The following is a 25,666-nucleotide window of genomic DNA, read 5'->3' as shown; positions in this document are numbered from 1 at the left end:
AGATCCATGGCACAAGGCTTCACGCAGTAATATGGAGAAGATTATAATGAGACATTCAGCCCTGTGATAAAAATGGGAACGATCAGTGTGATTATATCATTGGCAGTTGAATATAGATGGAGACTACATCAAATGGACGTGAAGAATGTTTTTCTTCAAGGTGATTTGAGGGATGAAGTATATATGGAACAATCTTCAGGATATATGAAAAAGAGACTCTCATGCATGGGTTTGTAAACTAAGAAAATCTATTTATGGACTCAAACAGGCCCCATGTTCATGGTTTGACAGTTTCTCATGCAAGATTCAAGAATGTGGTTTTCAGAGATGTCCTCTAGATCACTCTCTTTTCATTTATCGAAAAGAAAACATAATTTCTTTACTTCTTATATATGTTGATGATATTGTTATCACAGACAATTCTGAAAAACACATAGAAGACACTAAGGATTTGATGATGCAAAACTTCAAAATGAAAGAGCTTGGTAATTTATGATTATTTCTTGGAGTGGAGATTGATAAGCACAATTATCACCTCACATTGACACAACAAAAAATACACATTGGATCTACTAAAAAATACAGGTATGTCTAATTGTAAGTTTGTTGGAACTCATAGTGTTCTAAATCAAAGACTAAGTGCTCAGGATGATGAGTTATATGAAGTGTCCTACACAATATCGAAGCATTATTGAGGCACTTCAATATCTCACATTCACTATACTGCATATTATATATGTTGTGAATCAAGTATCTTAATTTATGCATGCACCTAGAGATACTTACATGGATGCTATCAAAAGAATATTAAGATATCTAAAAAGGACAACAGAAGATGGCTTAGTTTATGGTAAGAGGTGCTAGAGATCCCGTTCAAAGAAAGTCTATTTTTGGTTTTTTGTATTTTCATTGGACGTAACCTTGTGTCTTGGAGTTGTCGAAAGCAAAAGGCAGTGGCAAGATCTAGCACGGAAGCTGAATATAGTTGTATGGCTACTGGTATTGCTGAAGTTACATGGTTTAGACATTTGCTAGATGGCATTGGAGAAAAGATTAAAATATCAATGTTAATGTCGATAATCAAAGCGCTATTAACATTGCTTTTAATCTCATACAACATGGTCGAACAAAGCACATTGAGATTTACCAACATTTTATTAGACAAAAAGTGGAAGACAAGGAGATTCAGCCTATTTATGTTCATACATATGAACAAGTTGTAGACTTATTTACAAAAGGACTAACGACACAACGATTCTGGTTTCTAAAAGGCAAGTTGTACGTGGTGCAAAACCATATACAACTTGAGGGAGGATGACAAGAACACATCTAACTATGTTTGATCACATTTATCTAGGCAGGGTTATGATTGTAATTTTTGTAACTGTTTTATTCTAAACTGTAGATTATTGTGTCGCTTCACTTTAGACTCTAGATTATTGTGTTGCTTCACTCTAGACTCTAGATCATTGTGATTGTTTCATTCTATATTCTTGTAAATTGTGTAGATGGATCATTATATAAATGGGTTGCGTGATAATGTAAAGACCCACCTCCCTTTCTCATTTCTCTTTTCTTGTACTCTCCCTTAGCCTTTCCTTTGCTGAAACTGATCGTGGGTTATAGTTTGATACCCAAAATCTTACACTATGTCCGTCTAGTCCATATCTAAGACGAAAATCACTTTAGGTTTTTACTCTTTTTTTTGTTTTTTAAAACTGATTGTACTATTCAACGTGGACAGATTTCTATTCTAGAATAATGAGGTACAAAAGGCTATCTAGAAACAATTTTTGGTCTATTGGATGATTTTTTTTATATTGACTGGGTGTTTCTGATTTTTTACCAAGAAAACATTGGTCTACATGCACTAATTTTTTTTTTTTTTATGTTATTGGCAAACTTCACAGTATAGCAGTAGAGCTTCTGTAAATTGTAATGAAGTCTAATAAATGTGACCATTATAGCAATAGAGGCACTAGTGCTTATAACCTTATGAAGTTCAATTTTCTTTTCTGGTCATGGTGTTTCTAGATTATTTCTTGTTGCCACCAAGGAGTTGTTCTAGCTTTGAGGGGGGAGTTTGGAGGATAAAGGCCTCTATATCGAAGGTATACATAACAAAGAGGGAAAGAAGAAGAAACCAAAGCAGAACTTATCTCCATAATCTGTTTTTGATTTTATAGTTGGACGAGTGATTGACACTTGGCCTGTGAGTGTGGGCACGTTTCTGAGAGGTACGGCTAGTATCTCGCTATAGTGACCAAAGTAAGCTCCTTTATGAAACGTTTATCTTGAATTGATGTCTTAGGAAATAAAAGAAATTGCTGTTTGAGAAAGAAATTGTTGTTTGAGACTAAGTTCTGCCATTATATTATATATGTGTTATATAAGCATGACCTTGATTTTGGTCTCAGTGCTCAAACTTATTTTGTTTGAGATTTGTTTATATCAACTGTTTAACCAACATATAATAAGGTGATTGCTGTTTTCCTTGTTATTCTCATGTTACACTTTTATATGTACTCATTTTTTTGGTTTAGTCTCATTATATTTTCTCCTGTTGTGATTCTGTCATTCCTTTTCTCAAGTGCAAGGTATGCACCCTGATGTTGCTCTTCTAAGCAAGGCTAGCATATGGCTTGAGGCTTCTCGCACTGTTTATGAGGAAAGACTTAGAACATTTTGGAAGGGAAATCTGGTTACAATAGTTCATTGCCTTCCTTACTCCTGTATCAGCTTTTATACATATGAAAAATACAAATGTCAGTATATTTAAGTTTTAGTTTCCCCTCAAAAACTGTACTTTTTTTCCATTTTTAATGGGCTCCTATTGATGAATAATGGAAGATTGCAGTTGATGCAGTCAATTCCTGGATTGGAAAAACAGCGATAAAGTGTAAGTGCAGACCTTTTTGTACACCTTGTGGATGGTGGTTTGTCAGGAATAACAGCAGCTTCTATGTCATACCCACTGGACCTTGTTAGAACACGGCTAGCTGCCCAGGTGATGTGTTTGTAGTTTGCATCCTTTCCTTTCCTGCTTGAGATAATTGTTGAAGCCAATGTTTTCATATAGTTTCATGCTTTATTTGTCTTCTCAAGTAAACAAGTTCATTGCCAATATCGAAGGAGTAAACCTATGCCTGGAAGTTAAGAGTATACTAACTTAGTGATGTTGTCTTTGTTTTGAATCTTTTATTAATGATTTAAGACTTCAGACGCCTGCCAGTTGAACTAATTGATGTCATCAAAGCCCATGTCTGTTTATATCCAATGTTTTTTTTTTTGTTTGACTTGCTTGGATAGTAACAAGAACATGCATTCTTTTATTTTTTATGATTCATGTATCAGTAATCATTTGCTCAGATGAATAAAGTAGTGGCGTGAACTTCAATCAGCTACAGTATAAAGAGTCAACATTTTCTAAGTACCCGTGGGGTTAGTTATTAGTTCAGTTTAGGCTTTATTGTGGTTGTGTTTGTCTCTTTTTCATTTCCTTTTGTTTTGGTATTCTTTCCTAGGTAACTTTTTTGTTAGATATCTGTTCAATTTTAAATTTTATGGCATTTGTGTTTGCGTACCTTTTTTTTTTATTAGTATATTCAGTAAATGGGACAAAGTAGTCCCAAGTATTTTGTCACTTGTGCTAGATGTTTGTTTAGAAATTGATTTTCTTGATCAAGCAGCATTCTATGCATCATATTGTAGTGTCGGATCCATTACAATGCATGACATAACTATAGCCTATAGGGAAATGCGTTATGGTCTTTTGTTGCAGGGGTGTAACGTGCTCATATTGCACCCTATCATCTGATATGATGCAATATCACACTTTATTGTTATGATAACAACCCATGTCAGACAATACCGTGTATGCAGAGATTTAAGGGGATTTTGGGGTATTTGAAAATAAAGGAAATTGAAGAAATTAGCAGTTCAGGAATTTTTTGGTATAAAACAGTTTCGCTACTTCCTGTCTTGTGCATAGAAAGAAGCAAGAAAAATGCTGGTTTATAATTTTGACATTTTTCCCTACAAAAATGTTTTGTGGGGTATCTGTGCTAATAACTTGTACATAAACATGTAGAAAATGAATTTTAATTAATATTGAAGTAAATCTATTGTAATATTAGGGTGCATGAAATATTCAAGATGATTTAAAGCATTGAAGTTAAGATCTCTATATTAAGGGTGAGTTGCACATTTTTGTAATGCAAGCCTGCAACTGCTTCTGTTCATGCACTTTGCCTTTCCATGCTACAAGACTGAATGTTGCCTTTCTACTTTATGCTTTGAGATTTTAGTGCCATAAAATTTGTATATGGAACTTGGCATGTTCTGCGTGAAAATGCATAACTTATGGTCAATTTTCAACATGAGATTGAGAAAATAATATAGTGATAGGCAGGACACTGCCCATTCAATGCAACTTTTTGTATGCCAATAGCTATGAGCTATTCACTAGGGTTTATGAATTTTTTTATACTAGAAGCATATCACATGCACTTTACACTAGTTTCCGGGGTGAGGGCATTAGAGGGCTATATATAAAGGGTTGGGTGCTACTATTTATGGAATGGAATAGCGGTGAAAAGTACCACCACAAGTGAAATCAACCAGCTATAACGACGACTATTTTCACCACTATAGGTCGGTGATGATTTTGAAAGTGGGGGATACGTACAGCGGTGATATCCTTCACCGGCACTAGTTTTATATCATTTTTTTTTTGGGGGGGGGGGTTTGTAACTTGCTCTTAGTTGGGGTTTGTAACTTGCTCCCCAAACTAAGGATGAGCTCGGTTCTCTTTAAGGATGTTACTATATGATTTTCCAAAATTTTATGGGGTCAAATGAAAATTTTTGAAAACTCCCCTGGTCAAGCCTTTTGGTGCGCGGTCAAGGACCAATGGAACATAGTTTCTTAAATAAAGCAGATAATTCTGAGCTGATTTTTTGATATCTGATGAAAAATTGGATATGGAAAAGAATTTGATATCTGATAAAAAATTTAGATCGGATTCAGATATAAGAAATGATATCAGATAAGATTGGATTTCTGGGGTTCAAGTAAAACCGGATTTGGAGTCAGATATAATTTTAATAAATATCATATACTCAATGTCCATAATATAGTTTGGGTTCGGTTTAAAAGAGAGTATTTAGTTTCATTATTATTCTAAAGACATGAAATGGATTGGATTCAGATTATGAATTCGATATGGATTTGGATATGGCATAGGATTTACTTTATCCAAATTTAAATTTGAATTTCATTCCATGGAAGAAAAAAAGGAAAAAAAAAAGTTTCTTGTTGAAGAAGCCATTCAACGTGGATCTGGCATGTTCCTAACCTGTTCGTTGGGTTCAAGTAAAAAATGGTAGAAGGTGAGAGAGAGAACGATGAGGTTTGCACGACGAGTAGAGTTAATTCAGCCTCAACTCAAACTCGCTTGAAAAAATTCGACTCGAGCTTGACATATGGCTTCAGCTCGAGCTCGAGTTTAAATTTATATTTGAAATGTTAAATGAGTCAAGTTTGAGTTGTAAGAACTTAATCAACTAGTTTAAGCACCACGCAGCTCGACTATGTAAACCAGTTCATCACAGTTGAATTAGTTAAACAAGTAGACGAGTTAAAATAAATGAGACATGTTAACAGAAATGAGTTAAACAAGTAGACGAGTTAAAATAAATGAGACATGTTAACAGAAATGAGTTAACCAAGTCGAGCTCGAACATGACAATGTATAGTTGAGTCAAGCTCAAGCCCATTCCTTAGAGCCAAGCTTGAGTTCGAGTGTTTTGAGTCAAGTCAAGCTCAAACAATGTACTCAGCTCATGTGCAGCCCCATGCATAAAACTAACTTAACTAAATGACACACACACACACTCTCTCTCTCAGCTCTCTATCTCACAGATAAAATCAGACCGTGGGACTGGTTTAGGAGAGAGACATAGAGATTCAAATTACCTTGGGCTGGAGACGAAGGCGGACAACTTAACATACTAACGTGCTTGCTTTTTTCTGTAACTTAACATGGGACGTGTAATCATATGATTGCGTTGTTAGAAGAAACATATTTTGATTAAGCTGAATCATTGTTGTGCCACAGCTATACCACTTGCACCGTGTGGGCACAAACCGCTAGTCAAGGGGGACCCATTAGGACTGGGCCGGCCCCAGCTCGGCCTGATGCTTGAAACCCGAGTTTGGGCTTAGTCCAGTTCAAATAAAAAATAAAAATTATTTTTAAAAAAATATAAAATATTTTTTTGAATATAAAATATATTTTTAATAATAAAATATATATTATAAATAAAATAATAATAATATTAAAAACTTATCGGGCAAACTTCCCCCCCCCCCCCCCGGCCAAACTTGGGCCCAATCGGGTTGGGTACCCGATCCGATGCCCACTTTTAGGACCCACAGACCACACTGGCCATGTCCGCTCGATAGATTTTCAATATATATATATAAATATATATATATATATATATATATATATATATAATATATGTGTGTGTGAAAATTTTTCATTTATCCTGTGTATAAAAATTTTGAAAGCTATAGTTTGGCCCTCCAATGAAAAATTTCTACTTTCGTACCAGACAAAAGTATAACAGTTTTAGAGCTGGGTTTATTATTGTAGAGAAGATAGCTCAGGCATCCATAGATTAGTGCCAAAGAACTGAGGGCTCGTTTGGATGGAGGGAGGGTAGTCAATTCTATGTTTGGTTGGTTGATCAAGAAGGATGGGAAAGAAATAAAAATATATAAAAAAAAAACATGTTTGGTTGCAAACAAAAGGAATGAAAAGGAGAGTATAATTCAATGTAAATTCAATTCATCTAAAGTTGGAGACTAGCTAGACAAGTTGGAAACGAAGAGACTTCTGGGAAGTAGATGATGAGGCGCACCCACAATGCCCTAAGAGACACTCAATGTTTAAATTCAAAATATTTAAGGGTAACTCATATGTAAAAAAACTGAAATTTTTATATGTAAATTTTGTGGGCTGGTATGAGAAATTGCCCACACCAACTACAACGTTGGGTAGCCATTGCCATTGGTGACGTATGATGGTGAACTCTCAAATGGTGTGGATGTATGTGATTGTTCGTTTGAGGTACGTACTCCCACACCAACGGTTTTTCGACGGTAAAAACTGGTGGGGTTCGGTGATGAGGGTCACGCTGGGGGCTGCCAATGAGGATTTCAGAAAGCCGAAGAATTAAATGAGTGCCTTAAGATGGATATTGATCCAATGGAGGTGATACAATACTCATGATATGAGTTTAACAGAAAGCATCAAGTTGTTTTTATAAAAAAAAAAAAAAAAAATACTAACTTTTTTTTACTATTTAAATTTTCATGTCACAAGGGCCGTTCATTTTTTGTTACTATCATAAAGTCAAACAATGATATTAACTTAGTTCACTTTGCTCGCCAAAACAGGCCTAAGATCGTATTCATCTACTGTTAGATATTAAAAAGGAAGGGCTTGGTTTTGTTCTGTCTACCACATGTGTGTGTCAATAATATGAATGTTCACTAGCTGAGTTGAACTGACTCAAACTCGGCTTGAGTGCCATACTTGGGCATGAGTCAAGCTCGAGCTCACCTCAAGCTGAAGAAGCTCGATTCAGCTCGGCAAGGCTCGAGCCGAGCTGGTTATTGGAAAAATATGTTTGATGCTGCTGGAGACGCTCAGATTTGCACTTTGAACGTCCAATTAACTTGCTAGCCCTAAAGAAAATCCTACATATTATTTTTCTTCAATTCTAATCGAGTTGAACCGAGTCGAGCCTCACTAGTTTAAACAAGTGAATTAATTTTTTAATTAGAATTCAACTTGATTATTAAAAAAATCAAGCATGAGTTGCGTTTAACTAGACCAGCTCGAGTCAAGCTCAAATTCATTAAACAGGGTGTGTGTGGGTGTAATGGAAAAGCATCATGTCTAGCCAAGCATCCCTTGCTCGTGATCACCTCTCTCACTGTGCCAAAGAGCGGAGCTCGCATTTGACCATTTAAAAGAATCGAATATTTTCCTCACGACATATCTATACCTATCTATATACATATAAATATGAGAGAGAGAGAGAGAGTCGGTCGTTGAGGAGTTCGAGCTGCCATGTGAAGTGCTGCGTCCAAGTCTACGCGCTTTTATGTTATGTTTTGTGCTTTCCAACTCGACCTCCTCTGCCCGCAATTTTATTCTCCTTTCTTTTTTCAAAATGTTTTCATAGAAAACTCTCTCTCTCTCTCTCTCTCTCTCTCTCTCTCTCTCTCCCTCCACCGACGCGATCGGAGCGACCTGATGATCGTGTCTTCTTATTTGAGGTCCACGGGCATCTGGTTGCTCGCGCGATTAGGAAGGGGGATCTGATCTTCGTGCTTTTCGGCGGGCGATAAGAAAGGCCAGAGATCTGCGAGATCTGCGGCCAATCGGCAGAGTTCACTCCCACTAGAGGTAGATCTAGTCTTTTTCGCACAAACAGGTGTTTCCTCTGCAGGGATCTATTTGGAACGATCACCTTCTATTTGCCCCAATGCCTTCCGATTTACATTTTCATTGCTTTGAAATTAGAATTTTCTTTATTCTTCCGTGGATCATTAATGGTTGATCTTTGTCGGCTCGTTTGACTTTGTCTTTCTCCAGTGGCGACTGCCGGGAACTTTGATTAGACCGTGTTTCTTGAAGTTTTAGATAGTGCGATTTGATGTTCCTCTTTGATCGGATTCCTTCTGTGGGCAATTGATGCGGGGAATGTTTGGTCCGCTATTTCGTTGAACGTCGAAAGTTTTGGATGCTATTACGTTTTACATTTTCTTTTGAACTTTATTGTTTATGAATTTGAGGCCTAATGAGTCGTCAGCCACTGTTCGATTCCCCTATTGTTTTCTTCTTCCTTTCTCATGAGTCAAAGAGTTAGATCGTTATTCCCATCTGATTTAGGAAGGCCTCATTTCTTCTCTGCTATTGTAGATTTTTGGTGGTGTTTCATAAGTTGGGGGTTTCAATCTTAATTGTTGCGATACTGATCCCTTTGTTCCTTTGTTGATGCAATGACTAATTCTAGTATCTTGCTTGTCATCCCCTTTCCTCCTAATGTGCTTGCTAACTGTTTTCCTTCGTCTTCATAGTATCTTCTGCGTCTAACCTTTGTAAGCTTATTTTCTATCCACTATCCAGTTTTTCTATATATGTATATGTAGATGGCCGATCTATTTCTAGGTCAGGCCCCATTCTTTTTCTATTCATCATCAGCTGCACGGTAGACAGCACATCCTGCTCGAGTTTAGCAGAAAGTAGATGCCTCCTGTAGATTTTGGATCCGTTTCCGAGCTAGGCGATGAACCATGCGCACCCCTAGCCTGAAGGTGGAAGGCTTAGGGTCAAGACAACTGATCTGTTTTCTTTGGACGGATGATTGTTTTCTTCAAAGTGCTCTTACGTTTTCCTTTTCATGAACTGGATTCTGCTTGTTAATTGTTACATGGTATCTGAGTCTGACAAATATCTTGGACGACATAAATTATCTTATACGGGCTGGATCGTTGAAGTTTGGCCGATAACAGTTTGGGAATGAGCTCTAATTTGCTTAATACTTTTTAATCTCAAATTAATCATCTACTGCCTTCCTAAACATACGTTAGTTGATGTTTTGTGATATTTTGAAGGACACACAACATTGTTCATGAACTTTAATATTTTGCGTTCATAGTAGAGTACTTTGTAATTCAGCTCCATAGCATTTATGGATGGATATTTTCCTGGAATCTTTCTCACCGAGGTCCTGCTTCTCACATACTTAAAGGCTACCACAGCTGTTTTGCCACTTCAGAACACTATAGCCTTTGGCCTGCTGTGAAAGCAGTGGGTGCAGCCAATGCACAATTGACCCTGTGCTCTTTTTTGTCTAAATTTCTACTAGATCAGCTTATTCCAATTTAATTTTTGTCTTCTTTTCACTACACACACACAGAGTACACACATAGACAGTTGCACACGTGCATTCATTTTGATGTCTAGACTCTATGCACATCTATCTTTTGTTATTAGCTAGATAATTTAGATAAAAAGTCACTTTTTCCTACATTTATGCTGCAATTGTGATGTTGGTGAGCAAATAGGTTTTGAATAATGTGCTGATGACATATAGCAAGTTTCCTCAAGGGCTTTCATAGTCAATGTACTGCATTGTACCAAAACCTTACAACTCAGAAAATTGGATTCCCGCTTCAGGAATATACAGTCCAAGGTCTCCTACTTTGTGATGAAAATGTGCTGAACCTATGTGTACTCAGATTGAGTTGATGCAGCTTGCTTTTATGATTATCGGCACATTGTATTTGTACCTTCATTAGTATAAAGGGGTGTGACTAAAGTTGGTCTGAGTTGGTCCATGCAAATTGAATCATTAGCGAACATATGTGATGCTGTGGCTGGTTCAAGAGTGCCATGTATTGATCTTAAACAATTTTTCTACTATTTTAAGAATTTTTTATTTTAAATTTTCAGTTATGTTTGAAAAATAATTTTGTATGGTCCCAACAAATTCAGCCAAATAGTTGATTCAGCCGATTCACTGAATCAGCTGCCTCACCAATTCGGCTCTTGAATCAATTCTTACAAGAGTTGTATAAACTATAATAAATTTGTGTACATATAGCTACCAGATGTTACATCACTATGCATCTATCTATTGATAAATACTTTAGTCATGTCATAGCGGCAGTTAGGAAAAGTTACAGTCATAAAAACTGCTAGTTGGTCACCCAAAACAATAAATAAACACTCACTATATATAGAGGAGCTGAAATCCTCCAGACAATTTGTCTTCCGTCTAATCACGGCCACCTGATGCACTGCATTGGACAGTGTGTTGTTAGAGGCCAAAGGATTTCTCCATCCAAACCTAGACAGAAAAATCCACAAATCCTATAATCCTATATATATATGTGTGTGTGTTTGTGTGTGTGAACCATGACTCTTAACATATTTTTGTCAAATGGATAGCTGATCAGAGCCGTTGGCCGTTAAGATGTCCATTTGTTTCTTTTTTTTTATTTTTTTTCTCACTTCTCTCTCCCTGTTTGTTCCTCTCTCCCTCCACTTTCTCTTCCCTTTCCCAACTCCCCCCTCCCTTTCCAAGTTGATCCACCATCACCGACAGCCGCCGGCGTCGAGGAATGGCACCGGCAGCTGCCTCATCCCCTTCCCCAACTTTCATAGTTTTCTCCGTTTTAAGAGAAGATGGGTGAAAAACTCCACCCATCTTGGCTGCTGCCGCCCGGTGCCTCACTGGTGGGCCCACCGTGGGACTGGTGAGGCGCCAGGCAGCGGCGGCCAAGATGGGTGGAGTTTTCCACCCTTTTATTGTTAAAAGAAATAAGGGAGTTTGGGAAGGGGAGAGGCAGCCGCCGGTGCCATTTCTTGACACTGGTGTTCCAGGCTTCCGTCGGGATGGCGGAGGGTGGGTGCCACCGGTGTTGAAGATGAGGAGGGGGAGTTGGGGAAGGGAGGCAGAGAGAGTGTGAGGAAAAAAGAAAAAAAAAAAACAAATGGACAGCGTGGGCTGTTCGGACTAAAGAGCGGGCAGCTCTGATCAGCTGTCCATTTGACAAATAAATCATGGAGTCATGGTTCACTTTCTTTCTCTCTCTCTGTGTGTGTATATATATATATATATATTTATATATATTTATATACATAAAATTTCAGGGCCAACTTAAATACATCGAGATCATCTTATTCAGCTTCTTTGAACAGCAGAAGTTATGGGCTTTGGTACAAGTATTATATTTTAGAAAGATGTTGAAATAAAAGAGTTATAGATGTACATGAAAATTAATGGTTGTAGGCCTTGAGAATTTACAATCAAATAATAGAAAATGCAATATGAAGAATTTGATTGAAAATTTTGATTATTGGGGGTATTTGTCTGCAATTTGCTTCAATTGCCTCTTGCGCTTTTTCATATATATGCGCACATGTGTGTGCGTGTGAGAGAGAGAGAGAGGCCTAACTTCAAATCAGCTTCCAAACAATGTTAATCCTTGGCTTGCTTTGCTTTCAGCTCAAGGCCAAAATAAGTACATCGTGGTTGCCTTGTTCAGCTTCTTTTTACCACCAGTAATTGCATGCACATAGTATGGGTTGCAATTATGGTGTTGGTGCTTTGCATATTTGGACAGTATGCTCATGTGATTGCATGCATGATGGTAGCATCTAAAATTGCAAATTGATTCTTATGTAATTTTTGCAAACACACTTGCTCTGTATATGTCACATTTTCATGCTGCATAGTTCATAGCTGTTGAGTGTTCTATCTCATTTATTTGCCTATTTCCCATGCTTTTCGAATTCATTCTCCTATTTCTCATCCAAAGATGTGCTCTTAGATCTTAGCTTGCTTTTACTGTAGTATTGAAAATTTTCATGCTTTTTTTCCTGTTTATAGGTTCTTTGTTGACATATCAAAAAAATGGCTCCAAGCACTATCAGGCAGGCATTAGGAGCAATGAAAGACCAGACCAGCATTAGTTTAGCAAAAGTTTCCAGCAATGTGGCTCCTGAACTAGATGTTGCAATCATCAAGGCTACAAGCCATGAAGATGAACCAGCGGATGAGAAATACTTCCGAGAGATAGTTAATCTTACTACTCATTCGAGGCCATATGTCAATGCTTGTGTTTCAACCATCTCAAAGAGGCTAGGAAAGACTCGTGATTGGATTGTTGCACTTAAGGGTCTAATGCTTGTTCATAGGCTTTTGAACGATGGAGATCGTGGTTTTCAGCCAGAGTTCTCATATGCAACAAGGAGAGGAACTCGTCTTCTCAACATGTCAGATTTCAGGGATGAGGCTCATTCCCATTCTTGGGACCAATCAGCTTTTGTCCGTACATATGCCCTCTACCTTGACCAGCGACTTGAGTGGATAGTTTATGAGAACAAACAAACCGATGCCAACAGTCAGAGGGAAAGAAGATCAGATTATCATGGTGAAGAATATGAAAATAACTATTCATATAATGATACTCGGGATAGGAGAGAGAGGACTGAAGAGAGAAGGGTGATAACTCCTGTGAGGGAATTGAAAATTGAGAGGCTTTTTGGCAGAATGCATCATCTGCAGCAGCTGCTTGACCGCTTCTTAGCATGTCGTCCAACTGGTACTGCCAAGAATAGCAGGATGGTCCTGGTTGCCCTCTACCCATTAGTGAGAGAGAGCTTTCAGCTTTATGCTGACATATGTGAAATGCTGGCTGTCCTGCTTGATCGGTTTTTTGATATGGAATACCATGAGTGTGGGAAAGCATTTGAAGCTTATAGTAGTGCTGCTAAACAGATTGATGAGCTTGCTGCTTTCTACAATTGGTGCAAGGATATAGGAGTTGCAAGATCATCTGAGTATCCTCAGGTACAAAAAATTACTGATAAGCTTTTGGAGACACTTGAGGAATTCATGAGAGACCGTTCTCGCAAGTCCAAATCTCCAGAGAGGCGTGAAGAAGCACGTGCTCCTCCTGTGCCAGGGCCACCTCCCCAAGAGGAAGAGAAGCCAGTGGAGCAGGATATGAGCAGCATAAAGGCTCTCCCAGCACCTTCTGATTTTAAACCTCAAACGGAGGAACCTCCTAAGAAACAGGAGACAGCAGATTTGTTGAATCTAGCAGAAGATGCACCATCTGCAGATGCTCAGGCCAATAAACTTGCTCTGGCATTATTCTCTGGGCCGCCTGACAAACAGAATGCATGGGAAGCATTCCCTGATAACTCGGGGGACCAAGTCACTTCAGCATGGCAGACTCCTCTTGCAGAGAATGGAAAGGCTGATTGGGAGCTGGCTTTGGTTGAGTCAGCTAGCAACCTTTCCAAACAGAAGGCAACGTTAGCTGGTGGTTTCGATCCACTTCTCTTGGATGGTATGTATGACCAAGGAGCAAGCAGGCAGGTGATGAGCACCTACACTAGTACTGGTGGCAGTGCAAGCAGTGTGGCGTTGCCTAACCCAGACAAGCTCAAGACTGGGCTGCTGGCATTGCCTGCTCCCACAGGTACACCAGTTGCTGAGGGCCTACAGGATCCATTCGCAGCTTCCTTGACTGTGCCACCGCCTTCTTATGTGCAAATGTCCGAGATCGAGAAGAAACAGCAGATGCTGGTCCATGAGCAGATGATGTGGCAGCAGTATGCAAGGGACGGCATGCAAGGCCAACTTGGGTTGTCCAAGATTGCTGGAGCTGCACCACCGTCGTATATGCCCTACGGCATGCCTGGGATGTTCCCTGCAAACAGTGTTGGGTACGTGCCTTATCCTTATGCTACCACTCCTTATTGAAAGCAGTGGTTGTCACCAAACCACTTGGTTTCGACCATCGGTGATGCTTGTCACCATCATCACTACATGTTCTTGTTTATATTATTAAGGGGGGGATTGTTGGTGTTGATGGCGATTGTGTAGAGGGAGAGAAAAAGGTAAAAGAAGACAGAGGTAGGAGGGATGGGGAGTCTCTCTTTCTGGTTAAGTTTTTTATTTTGTCTTTTTGTTTTGACAGTATCAAGTTCTGATGCAGCTTACGAGTTGTTTAGATATCTTAATGTAAAATTGGTTTTCGATAGGAATATTCTTGTTATTTTCTTCTAAAAGCAAGGTGTGCGGTAGGCAGTGTGCTCTATGGCGGTGCGATAGGCAGTGTGCTCTATGGCTGAACTTATGGATCCTTGGTGCATGATTTAGAAAAATGAGTGGCTCATGCCTTGGTTGTTGTCTATACTTTCCTTTTGTTCAGAAAACTTGATATTTACCCCGTGTATCTTTGAGAATTCTTTTTCCGCTAGCGCATCTCTGCTGTTGCAGACAACCAATAGTTTTAGTTTTTTTTTTTTCTCTGAATTCCACACAGTGAAAAATTGTGGTTCCTGGAAAATCTAGCTAAAAAGTAGTTCTATCTCTTGATGGAAAACCTAGCTAATGGGTTCGAACTTCATTAGGGCCTCTTGCAGGTTAGAACGTTGCGTGATTGCTTAGATGAAACATATTGGCCTTTGAGATCCTTCACTTTCAAGTTCTATATTGTTGGAAAGATAACCATTGAACTAGTGAGGCCAAGTCTCCCACCGTATTAGTAGTTTCTCTATTATCAAGAAAAAAAAAGACAAAATAAAGATGAAAAATATAGCAAAAAGGAACACTTACCATCACTGGAGATTAAGCTAAAAGCAAAATAAAAGTGCAAAAACGTGGAGTGTTTCTTTTTGTCATAATTCGGTGTGGCTGTTCTATCAGAAAAAGACCATAAAGTTAAAAGATGGGAACTAACGAATGGGGAGAGGTGAAATCCAAGGAAGCTGGTAAGTGAGGAAGGCTACGTCTGGACTGTCATGGGGTTGTTGCTTCCTGAATTTACTTTGTGGCTTTGGTCATTTATATGTACTCTCTTCAATTTAGCTAAGATATGTACTCTCTCTCTCTCTCTCTCTCTCTTAGATGGCACATTTCTAGATGGCAAGAGCCATTTAGGTTTTTCAACCACTTAAATTTATTTTGAAGGACTAACCAAATAGGTGTGCTTAGAATGTCGAAACTTATAAGATAGAGAAAATGATCAAGAAAGCTTGATGAAATAAATTGGATTTTGTGGGTCAAATCCAAAACTATTAAATAATAAGCATTTTATAGAAACTGTTCTGCACATCGGTCTCTCGTGATGTTTCTTTAATCTTATAGTCTCAGATATCCCAATAAGATTGCTATTGTTTGATTCCCTCGAACTAACTTCAGTCTCCAGAAAAGCCAACAGTACACTAGACAACATATTATAAGAGTTTCACACGCACAAACACACACACACACAATCTTATATAAATAAATGTTAATATATCGATAATTTTCTCGTAGGAGAATCTGTAGAATACAAGAGTTTTTAAGACCGAATTTGGGACCTACTTTAGAAAGTTGGCCAGCTAACTCGAACATGTATTTTGAGGATGGATTCTATGAAATTAGAAAGAATGAGAAAGGTTGCGGTGCTTCAAAATGACAAAATTGAAAATCAAAAGGTGTCTAATGAAATGCCAAAAGGTAGGACTTAGCAGAATCATGTTCAAAGCAATGTCATCACAATCTTGGACCAGCTAACCATGAATGAAAGTAACTTGCTGTGAGTTGGAAAATAGCAAACTAACCACAGGCTACAAGCGAAAAAGAAAGAGATCTTGATAATATGTCTCCAAGTCTCAAACGGGACTGTTTACCCCAACAAGTTAATCGGAAAGAAAGGAAAATTAATCGAAATTGGTACAAAATCTACCAATTGTAGAGAAATTGAAATGCAATATGGAAGATATTGTCGCTTTTTTCCTTTTCCAGTTCCCTTGTTTCCTCTTGTTTTCTGAAGAAATTAGAAAAAGGGGCATAATCACCTTACCAACACTAGTTATTGACCAAACGTTCTCTTACATTTAGATAATTCCTTTTGGAAAGATACAGTAACCAATTCACTAAAGGGAACTCTAGTCGTTCAGGCTTCTCTAAGTACAGATGATGAGATAGCTCAGCTCATGTGGAGAGCTGCCTGTGTAATCCACAATACTAGAGATTCTTGGCAAGATTCTTAAATTGGATTGACTGAAGCACTTTGGTACTCATGGAACTGATCTTGTCACAAGCCTGTTGGCAAGAGCAGAACATGCTACTGATTCGGACAGCTCTTAACCATAGCCACAAATATGGTTTTTGAGAAAATATGGGTGATGCTTTTTTCAGGTAATTTACAGCAAAGCTATTTTTCTCAGAAAAATCTCGAGAAAATTTTGTCAATATTTTTAAACAACAAAAAAATTACATAAAATAAAATGAACAAATAACTAAGGATGAGACATTAAAAAAATGTTTAACTAGAATGAGAAACTTATAAAAACAATGTTTTTCTGATGTTAACAATGTCAATAATAATGTAATAATTCAAATTTATACTTAAAGTTAACTAAAAATCTAAAACAAACATTTAACAATCACAATACCATGAAGGATATTCAATATCACAAACTAACAAAGCTACAGATGAAAATTAGAAAATGAAAAAGCAACCAAAACAAAATGTGAAAGAGGGAAAATGCGGGCTTAAAAGCCCTTGAGTTTTCCCTTTTTACCATTAAAAAGAAAAAAACAAGCCCAGAACTGCGTTGTTGTTAAAGCCTCTTTTTAACATTGACTACCATTTAAAAAAAAAAATGGAGCACGTGCAGTGTCAAGCTTTTAAAACTTGAAAAAACAAATACCAAGGCTGCCTCTATTTGAGTGTAGGATTAAGTGGACAAAAAACACATGTTTTTATCTCGATAAAAATGCGATATATATTTTTTGGTGGCATTTTTGAAATATCATGATATTTTCCGCTTTAGTTGTTTTTCTTGTTTTGTTGTAAATATTGCAATACTTTCGAAAATATCATAATATTTGTGGCTATGCTGAGTCTTAACTACTGCCTTTTGCTTGCAATTGGACCTGAGAATGGTGTTGAGAAAACTTACTGTTTTGCATTTGAGGTTTTCTGTATTTTGGAATTTTAGTATTAGGTAGTTTTCTGAATTTTAAAGTTTTGTTGGACTCTTTATGTAAAGGGTTAAACATAACCCTAATCATTATTATTTAAAGGAAAGGGAGCAGCCGTAACAAGAAGTCTTCTCCTTACTCTCTTTCCTCCTCAGGTTTTCTTCTTCTCATTTTTCTCTACCTCTCTAAACAACATGGTATCAGAGTGCATTCCTTCTTGGGACTGATATGCTTCCCTTCATCTCCATCTCCATCTCCTCTCCTTTCTCCTTACTCTCTTTTCTCCTCACGTTTTCTTCTTCTCCTTTTTCTCTACCTCTCTAAACAACATGGTATCAGAGTGCGTTCCTTCTTGGGACTGATATGCTTCCCTTCATTTCCATCTCCATCTCCTCTCCTTTCTCATACCCATCATCTTCCCATTCCTCTACTCTACTTACTGTTTTGAGCACAACAGTTGGGTCGTGTTTGTTGGGCTTGATCTAGGGTTTTCTCAAAAATTTCAAAACCCTAGATCGATGCCTTGTTGAAGTTGATGTGGCGACAGTATAGTTAACTAGTCTTCAAGATGGATGGACATCTAATTACATCACTCAAGCAGTATGGTTTACGTTTCTGTTGAGGTTGAAGTTTACAAGTCTACTAGATCAGCAAAGATCTATTGGTCTGGTATGCCTTTTTTTGTTGATGTTGTCGGCCAGATTTGGTAAAATTTCTTTTTTAAGTACCCTGCTGTTGGACCAAATTTTCTTATACCTGCATGATAGTTGGTGCTGATTACTCAAGCCTGTTGCAACATTGCAAGACTGTATATCAGTTTTCAGTTAGTTGGTTTCCTAGTATTTGACGTCTATCATCTTTTCTTGTCAATCTGTGGTGGCTGCTTGCTAGAAGATGACTTTATTTGTGATAAAGCAGAAGTGTTACTATAGCAGTGGGTTTGTCGTAGGGGCTACTAAACAACGACTGAAGGGATATTCTTCCTTGTTGGAGATTAATTTGATATCTTAAAAGTCAATATTCAGTCTGTCGTGGACTTTCAAATTCTTCTATTTTCGAGGTTTTATCATGGCTGCCAATAAATCTTTACAGCATGATAGAACTGAATCTAAAAATCAACAAATAGAGGCTAGTGTTGAGTACAAAGCCTTCTCAAATCCCTTTTCTTTTGGATCTACTATCAAACTTGATGGAGCCAACTACGATGTAGGTGCTAGAACCTTCATGTTGTCAGTCGTTGGACATTGGAAGAAATATATATTGGAAGAAGATGAACCGGTTGAAAAGTTTAATAAATACGCACGGTGGGAATAAGAAAATAGTATAATCAGTGCTTGGCTTATGAATAGCACTCAGCCCCACATTGCTGCAGGGCTTTTTTATTATAATACAACTAAAGATATGTGGAATTCTCTTCGACAGACGTACTCTCAAGACAAGAACATCAACAAAATTTTACAGGTTCAGCAAAAATTGTTACAAATGCAGCAAGGTGACTTGGATTTAACTGAATACTTTACAAAGCTGAAGTTCACTTATGAAAAGATGAATTCCTTAAAACTGCCTTGTAAGCATTGTCTCAAATCTCACATGAAGAAAATGATTGTTGTTAAATTTCTTGTTGGACTATCATTGGATTATTCTGCAGCCAAGGCTCAAATGCTTACAGGTTCAGATTTTCCAGATCTTGATGAGGCCTTTAATAGGCTAAACAGATTGGCTGTTACTTTTCTTCTACCATCAAACAACTCACAACCATCTGCTCTTGCCTCATTTGGAGGAGGACGAAGTGGACTATACTCTTCCCGTGGTAGAGGAAGAGGTCGAGGTCCAAGAGGATGTGGAAGACTTCAATGCACATATTGTGGTCGTCTTGGTCACTTAGAGGATAGATGTTGGAACAAAGTGGGTAAGCTTAACTCATCCACATCCTCTACTATAGTGACCCTCTTCCACTTCTGCTCCAAACACGCAGTCTATCAGTATAGTTCCTAAGGCGAAACCCACAGTTGCTTTTGTAGATGCTACATCTCTTAATCTAAGTCTGGCCGAACTTGATTTAATTATAGAGCAACGATCAAATACTATGCCTTCTACCACATCGGCATCCACAGCTATCACAAATTCAGCATATTTTACACGTAAAACTTCTTCTAATGGTTGTTGGATAATTGTTTCTGGAGCATCTAAACACTTCTGTGGAGATACTAGTATTTCAAACCTGCAGAAATTTAATCTCTTACAATATGTTCGATTGGCGGATGGAAGGCTATCTCTGGTAGAAGGGCATGGAGATGTTCATCTCTCTCCATCTTTGCATGTTCATGATGTGCTATATACTCCTGAATTCCCAAAGAATTTGTTATCTGTAAGCAAACTAACTAAAGAGATGAATTGCCAAGTTATTTTTGACCCGGGTACTTGTGTATTTCAGGACCTATCAACTGGGAGGAAGATTGGTGGAGGCCATGAGAGAGATGGAATCTACTTCTTGGATGCATCTGTTAATGAGGCGTCATTCTTAGTCGATTCATCATTAAGTGCGTTCCAATGGCATCTCAGATTGGGTCATCCATCCTTCCCTAAACTACGGCTACTATGTCCTCAGATTTCTTCCACAACTTCTATCGAGTGTGAAGCTTGTCAACTAGGCAAGCATAGTCGTACTTCATTTCCATCGAGTCAAAGTTAGTCTAGTTAAAATCTATTTGATTTAGTTCATGTTGATGTTTGGGGGCTTAGTCGGCTCCCAAGTCGGTTGTCGTTTCGGTATTATCTGTCTATTGTTGATTTCTCTCGTGTCACTTGAGTTTTTTTTATGAAAGACAGAACTGAAGCTCCTTGTATCTTGAAATCTTTCATATTGGAAATTAAAAATCAATTTAGTTCTTGTGTCAAGGTTGTTTGCACTGACAATGCTCTCGAGTTCAAATCTACTTCTCTACTTGAATTCTATAAATCCCATAGTATTGTGCCACATTTTACGTGCCCTCACACATCTCAATAAAATGGAGTAGTTGAAAGAAAACATCGCCATTTGTTGGATGTTGCCTGCACGATCATATGATTCATTCTCATATGCCTTCCAAATTTTGGGGAGATGCAATCTTGACTGCATGTTACCTAATAAATAGAATGTCATCCTCTTCCATAGACAACAAGATCCTCATTCAAATTCTCTACTCAAACAGGGCCTTGTTCTCTTTGCCTCCACGTATATTTGGATGCACATGCTTTGTACATAAACTTGGACCTAATCGAGATAAACTAACTGCAGCAAGTAATTGTGTATTTGTGGGATATTCTAGAAATCAAAAAGGGTATCAATGCCTTGATCCTATAACTAATCGAGAGTTTGTCAGTGCCGATGTAACCTTCCATGAGTCTTCTCCATTCTTTCATGCAAGCCCTCATATCCATAGTCTGAGATGCCTCATTCTGTTCCACTTCCAATCCCTCCTATTCCACTTGAGTCCCTTCCTTTTTCATCATCTCCTACTTGTCCCAATCTCTCCATTCCATGGTTTAAATATCCTCCTCTCACATATTCAAGAAGGAATCCATCATCTAATGATTCTGCACCATCTTGTTCTCGGGAGGTAAGTAGTTCTAAATTACATGACATGCCTGAGTGTTCCCTTGATGCATCTCATCCTGATGAACTACCAATTGCAGTACATAAAGGGATCAGACAATGCACAATTCATCCTCTTTCTAAATTTGTTAGTACAACTCATTTGGGAGATCATATGTGCAAATTTATTGATGCTTTGTCAGCTACTTCCATTCCTATTTCACATGAACAAGCTATGTTTGACTCTAAGTGGTACCAAGCAATGAAGGAGGAGATAGATTCTTTAATATCTCGCCACACTTGGGATCTTGTTGAACCTCCTTCTGGGGCAGATATTGTCGGCTCGAAATGGGTATTTACTATCAAGTATAACTCAGATGATACTGTTGAGCGATACAAGGCATGATTGGTAGCAAAAGGGTACACACAGACATATGGTATTGACTTCTTTGCAACTTTCTCTCTTGTGGCACGTCTAGGTACCATACGCCTTATTATATCTATTGCAGTTAATTATGGATGGAATATGTACCAGCTTGATGTTAAAAATACCTTTTTGTATGGGGATCTATCTGAAGTAGTTTATATGCAGCAACCACCCGATTTTGAGAAACAAAGAGAGTGTACCAAGGTATGTTTGTTGAAGAAGGTTATATATGGTTTGAAAAAGAGTCCTAGAGCATGGTTTTAGAAGTTATATGATGTTGTATCCAAGTTTGAGTTTCATAGATCTTCTTTATATTATTCATTGTTCATAAAAAGGACCTCAAGAGGTATGGTTGTTATGGTGATATATGTATATTATTTTAACTAGTGACAATGAGCAAGAAATACAAGACACAAAGAAATATCTCCAACAACACTTTGTTACTAAAGATCTTGGCTCTCTACGTTGCTTCTTGGGGATAGAAGTAGCAAGAAGCAAAGAAGGTCTAGTCCTTTCCCAAAGAAAATATGTTATTGATTTGCTACAAGAGACAGGTATGACTGGAACTAAACTGACATCTATTCCTATGAATTCTCGTATTCACTTATATGATGATAAATCTGAACCTGTTGACAGCAAATCATATCGGTCTCTGATTGGAAAGCTACTATATGTAACCATTACTAGACTCGATATATCCTTTGCTGTGGGAAAACTAAGCCAGTTTATGGATAAGCTAAGAAAAGCTCATTGGGATGCAGCTATGCTATTATTGAAATTTCTAAAAGGTTCTCCTAGAAAGAGTCTATTATTTAGAAGAAGTTCTTCACTTCAGATATAAGTTTATTCTGATGCAGATTATGCAGGCTATTGATGACAGAAAGTCTACTATGGGATTTTGTATCTTTGTTGGTGGTAACTTAGTTTCTTGGAGAAGTAAAAAGCAAGTTGTTGTTGCTCGGTCAAGTGCAGAGTCAGAATACCGAGCCATGGCCCAAACTGCCACTGAAATCACTTGGGTGAGAGCCATGCTAGAAGGTCTTGGAATACATAATTGCCTATAAAAATGCAATGTGATAATAAAGCGGTTACTTATATAGCAAATAATCTGGTTTTCCATGAACGGACCAAGCATATCGAAGTTGATTGTCATTACATTAGAGACTTGGTTCAAGCAGGAATCATTTTTACTGAGAATATTGCTTTAGAAGATCAAACTGCAGATATATTTACTAAAGCTCTTCCTATATTTGATTTCATGAAATGTTGTAACAAGCTAAGCATGATAGACATCTATGCTCCAGCTTGAGGGGGAGTGTTGAGAAAACTTATTGTTTTGCATTTGAGGTTTTCTGTATTTTGAAATTTTAGTTTTAGGTAGTTTTCTGAATTTTAAAGTTTTGTTGGACTCTTTATGTAAAGGGTTAAACATAACCCTAATCATTATTATTTAAAGGAAAGGGAGCAGCCGTAACAAGAAGTCTACTCCTTACTCTCTTTCCTCCTCACGTTTTATTCTTCTCCTTCTTCTCTACCTCTCTAAACAACAAATGGTACAGACAATCTCCAGCTTCCTGTCTTCCCAGTATGTTGAGACAATGCTATTCTGACCATTGTGGCTCATAGGGCACTCATAGGGGCAGTGGAGAGAAGAAGAGTATGTATCCTCCGCTATATTGGCCTTTCTTCAAGGTTGGAGATTTCCCACAGAAACCTTTCTACCAAAGTGGTACTGCTGTTGGATTGGGAGAGGCAGACCATATTTTGTAGGGAAGACAGTCTTCTATACAACGTACTGTTTATGTTATAAGTCAATTACTGGTGGGGCTGTCTCATTAACTCCATAAAAGATATTGCACTCTGGTTACCAATTTGGCCAACAAAAGAGAAAAAAAAATGAATAACATGCAAGAGGGTCTGTAGTGTCATATAAGGGAGAAGTAACTACTAAAATTAACAGAGAATGATCATGAATCTATTAAGCAATCTCAAAAACAATAACGGGAAAGAATAGTACATGTAATCCTAAATTAAATGCATTTGCCAATGCCTGCACAAAAGATACAACACCAAAAAAAGATCATTCTAAAATAAAAGCCTTATATTTTGAAAGGCGCAAGTTATTTGAGAAGACTTCTTAAAATTGAGCATTTCCTTTATGTTTTTAATATAATATCTCATTTACAGGAATGAACTGATAATAGTTCTTATGTCTAAAAACTTGAAAGTACGTGGTGCCAAATTGTTGCAAAGAAGATATAGAAACTAGATTTAACAAGTTAATACAACCGGTATCATATACATTTAATTGTTGTAGTTTAATATGCAATGGTGCATAGTTTTCGCAGGGATAGGCGATAATATCTCCAATGCACAAATAGCTTGGGAATAGTTCTCTATATAAGAACTTGAAAAATGCCTATGTAGTTTGGCCTTCGTATGACTTCAAATGGAAAAAGGCTATGTATATTCGCATCCTGAATGAATGAGATGGGAGGGTAGGAAGACGCCCCCCGCTCTGCCTCTATTACTCCCCCAAGATGAGCTTCATTCTGGTGGCTCCGATCTTAGAGATGAATTTATATATGTTGTTGCAAAGAGCAACAGGCTTAGAATCTTTAACATCAGTAGTACCTTGGAATTTTGGCATCATAACTATATGAGCTTGATTAACTTTTTTAACCATGCGCTCTAAGACAAAGAAGTGAAGAACAACATCAACCACAACTTTACCAACAATATCCCAGTAGGCTTTATAGAAGTCTGTGGGAAAACCATCTGGACCAGGGGATTTATTGCTCGCTATGGAGAACACCACCTTCCTCACCTCCTCAGCAAAGACCGGTTGCACCAAACTCTTATTTTGCTCCTCTGTTACTCTTGGGCCGTTCGTAGTAGCCTCAAAGTTCATACCACTGGACCCATTCCCACTAAAGAATTCTTCAAAGCTTCATGAATAGATTTCGCATCTTCAAAGGTGTTACCGTCAATTGTTAACTTGCTAAATTGCTAACAGAGGTCTTGCTTCTCTTAATGTTAGCATGAAGATGGAAGAACCTCATGTTCCGACCTTTAGAAAGCTCATTAACCCTTGCCTTTTGCTTCTAGAACAGGGGTTCTTTCCTTAAGTGCTTATTCCAAAGCTTTACGGAGATCCCACTCTTCCTGGGGATCCCACGGCGGACTTTGTTGTGCCTGAATTTGGATGGTGGCCAGTGTCTATCTAATAGACTTGACGCAGGTAGGTTGATCACCATAGATATAACGGTTCCATTTTTCAAGTCTCCTCCAATCTCGAGATTACTTTAATCATTTTACAACCGTGGGAAGGCCGAGCCCATGCTTCTTTGATAATCTCATAACAGTCACTCCATAGCGTCCAACAGTTGTAGAATCAGAACAGATTCCTACCTACATTAAGCACAAGGCTGTCATAGATGGAAAGAATCAAAAGACAATGATCATCAGTGTGAAACTCTGACTCTGATCTTGTTCATCAATAACGTTGAGGTTATTTCTGTTCAAGAAACCATTGTGATGAATTACCCAAAGGTCCACGAGTTGAATTAAAGTCCCCAAAAAGGAAGGGCGGATTTAACTACTATGAATGCATCTTGTTTACAAGAGTAAAGTAACTGAGATTATCCTTCCAGCGAACACAGGCTTCATGGGTTGGAAGCGTGTCTAGAAGGGTCAGAAACTGAGGACGATAACCCTTCAAGAGATTCACAAGATCTTGTTTCCTCCGTGCGAAACAACCCACACACATTCCAAGGAAAAATTTTCATGGACAAAGGGAAGAAAAGCGCATCTTCTACCGAGTGAGCAGCCCACCCTTGGTCCCCTCCTCCACATCTTTATCCTCATCATGATCAGGGATAACCACCGAAGACACCTGGACATGCATAGCTATTTGACCATTTGGGTCCTCCTTCCAATCGACTTCACTGTCGGATGAAGCTGTTTGTGCCTGCCCTGATTCCTCGCTCAGGGCGTTTATGCTACCTGGAAATAAAACGTCACCAATCTTCGCGACTGCAGCCCATGTCCCCATAAGCTAATTAGTAATCTCCTTCAGATTTTGACAGG

The 25,666-nt window shown here is 38.1% G+C and overlaps 1 protein-coding gene across 1 annotated transcript; it reads left to right on the top strand.

Moving 5' to 3' along the window:
• The first annotated feature begins 8,146 nt into the window (after positions 1-8,146).
• LOC116257529 (putative clathrin assembly protein At2g25430) lies at positions 8,147-14,644 on the top strand. Its single transcript, XM_031634373.2, has 2 exons — positions 8,147-8,482; positions 12,477-14,644. Exon 2 carries the CDS (start codon positions 12,501-12,503, stop codon positions 14,358-14,360), a length of 1,860 nt encoding a protein of 619 aa, XP_031490233.1. The 5' UTR covers positions 8,147-8,482; positions 12,477-12,500; the 3' UTR covers positions 14,361-14,644.
• The last annotated feature ends 11,022 nt before the right edge of the window (positions 14,645-25,666 follow it).

This window comes from Nymphaea colorata, chromosome 7 (genome assembly GCF_008831285.2).
Source record: "Nymphaea colorata isolate Beijing-Zhang1983 chromosome 7, ASM883128v2, whole genome shotgun sequence".
Lineage (NCBI taxonomy): Eukaryota > Viridiplantae > Streptophyta > Magnoliopsida > Nymphaeales > Nymphaeaceae > Nymphaea > Nymphaea colorata.
Note: the sequence above shows the minus strand (reverse complement) of the source record. Positions and strands in the feature narration are given on the sequence as shown.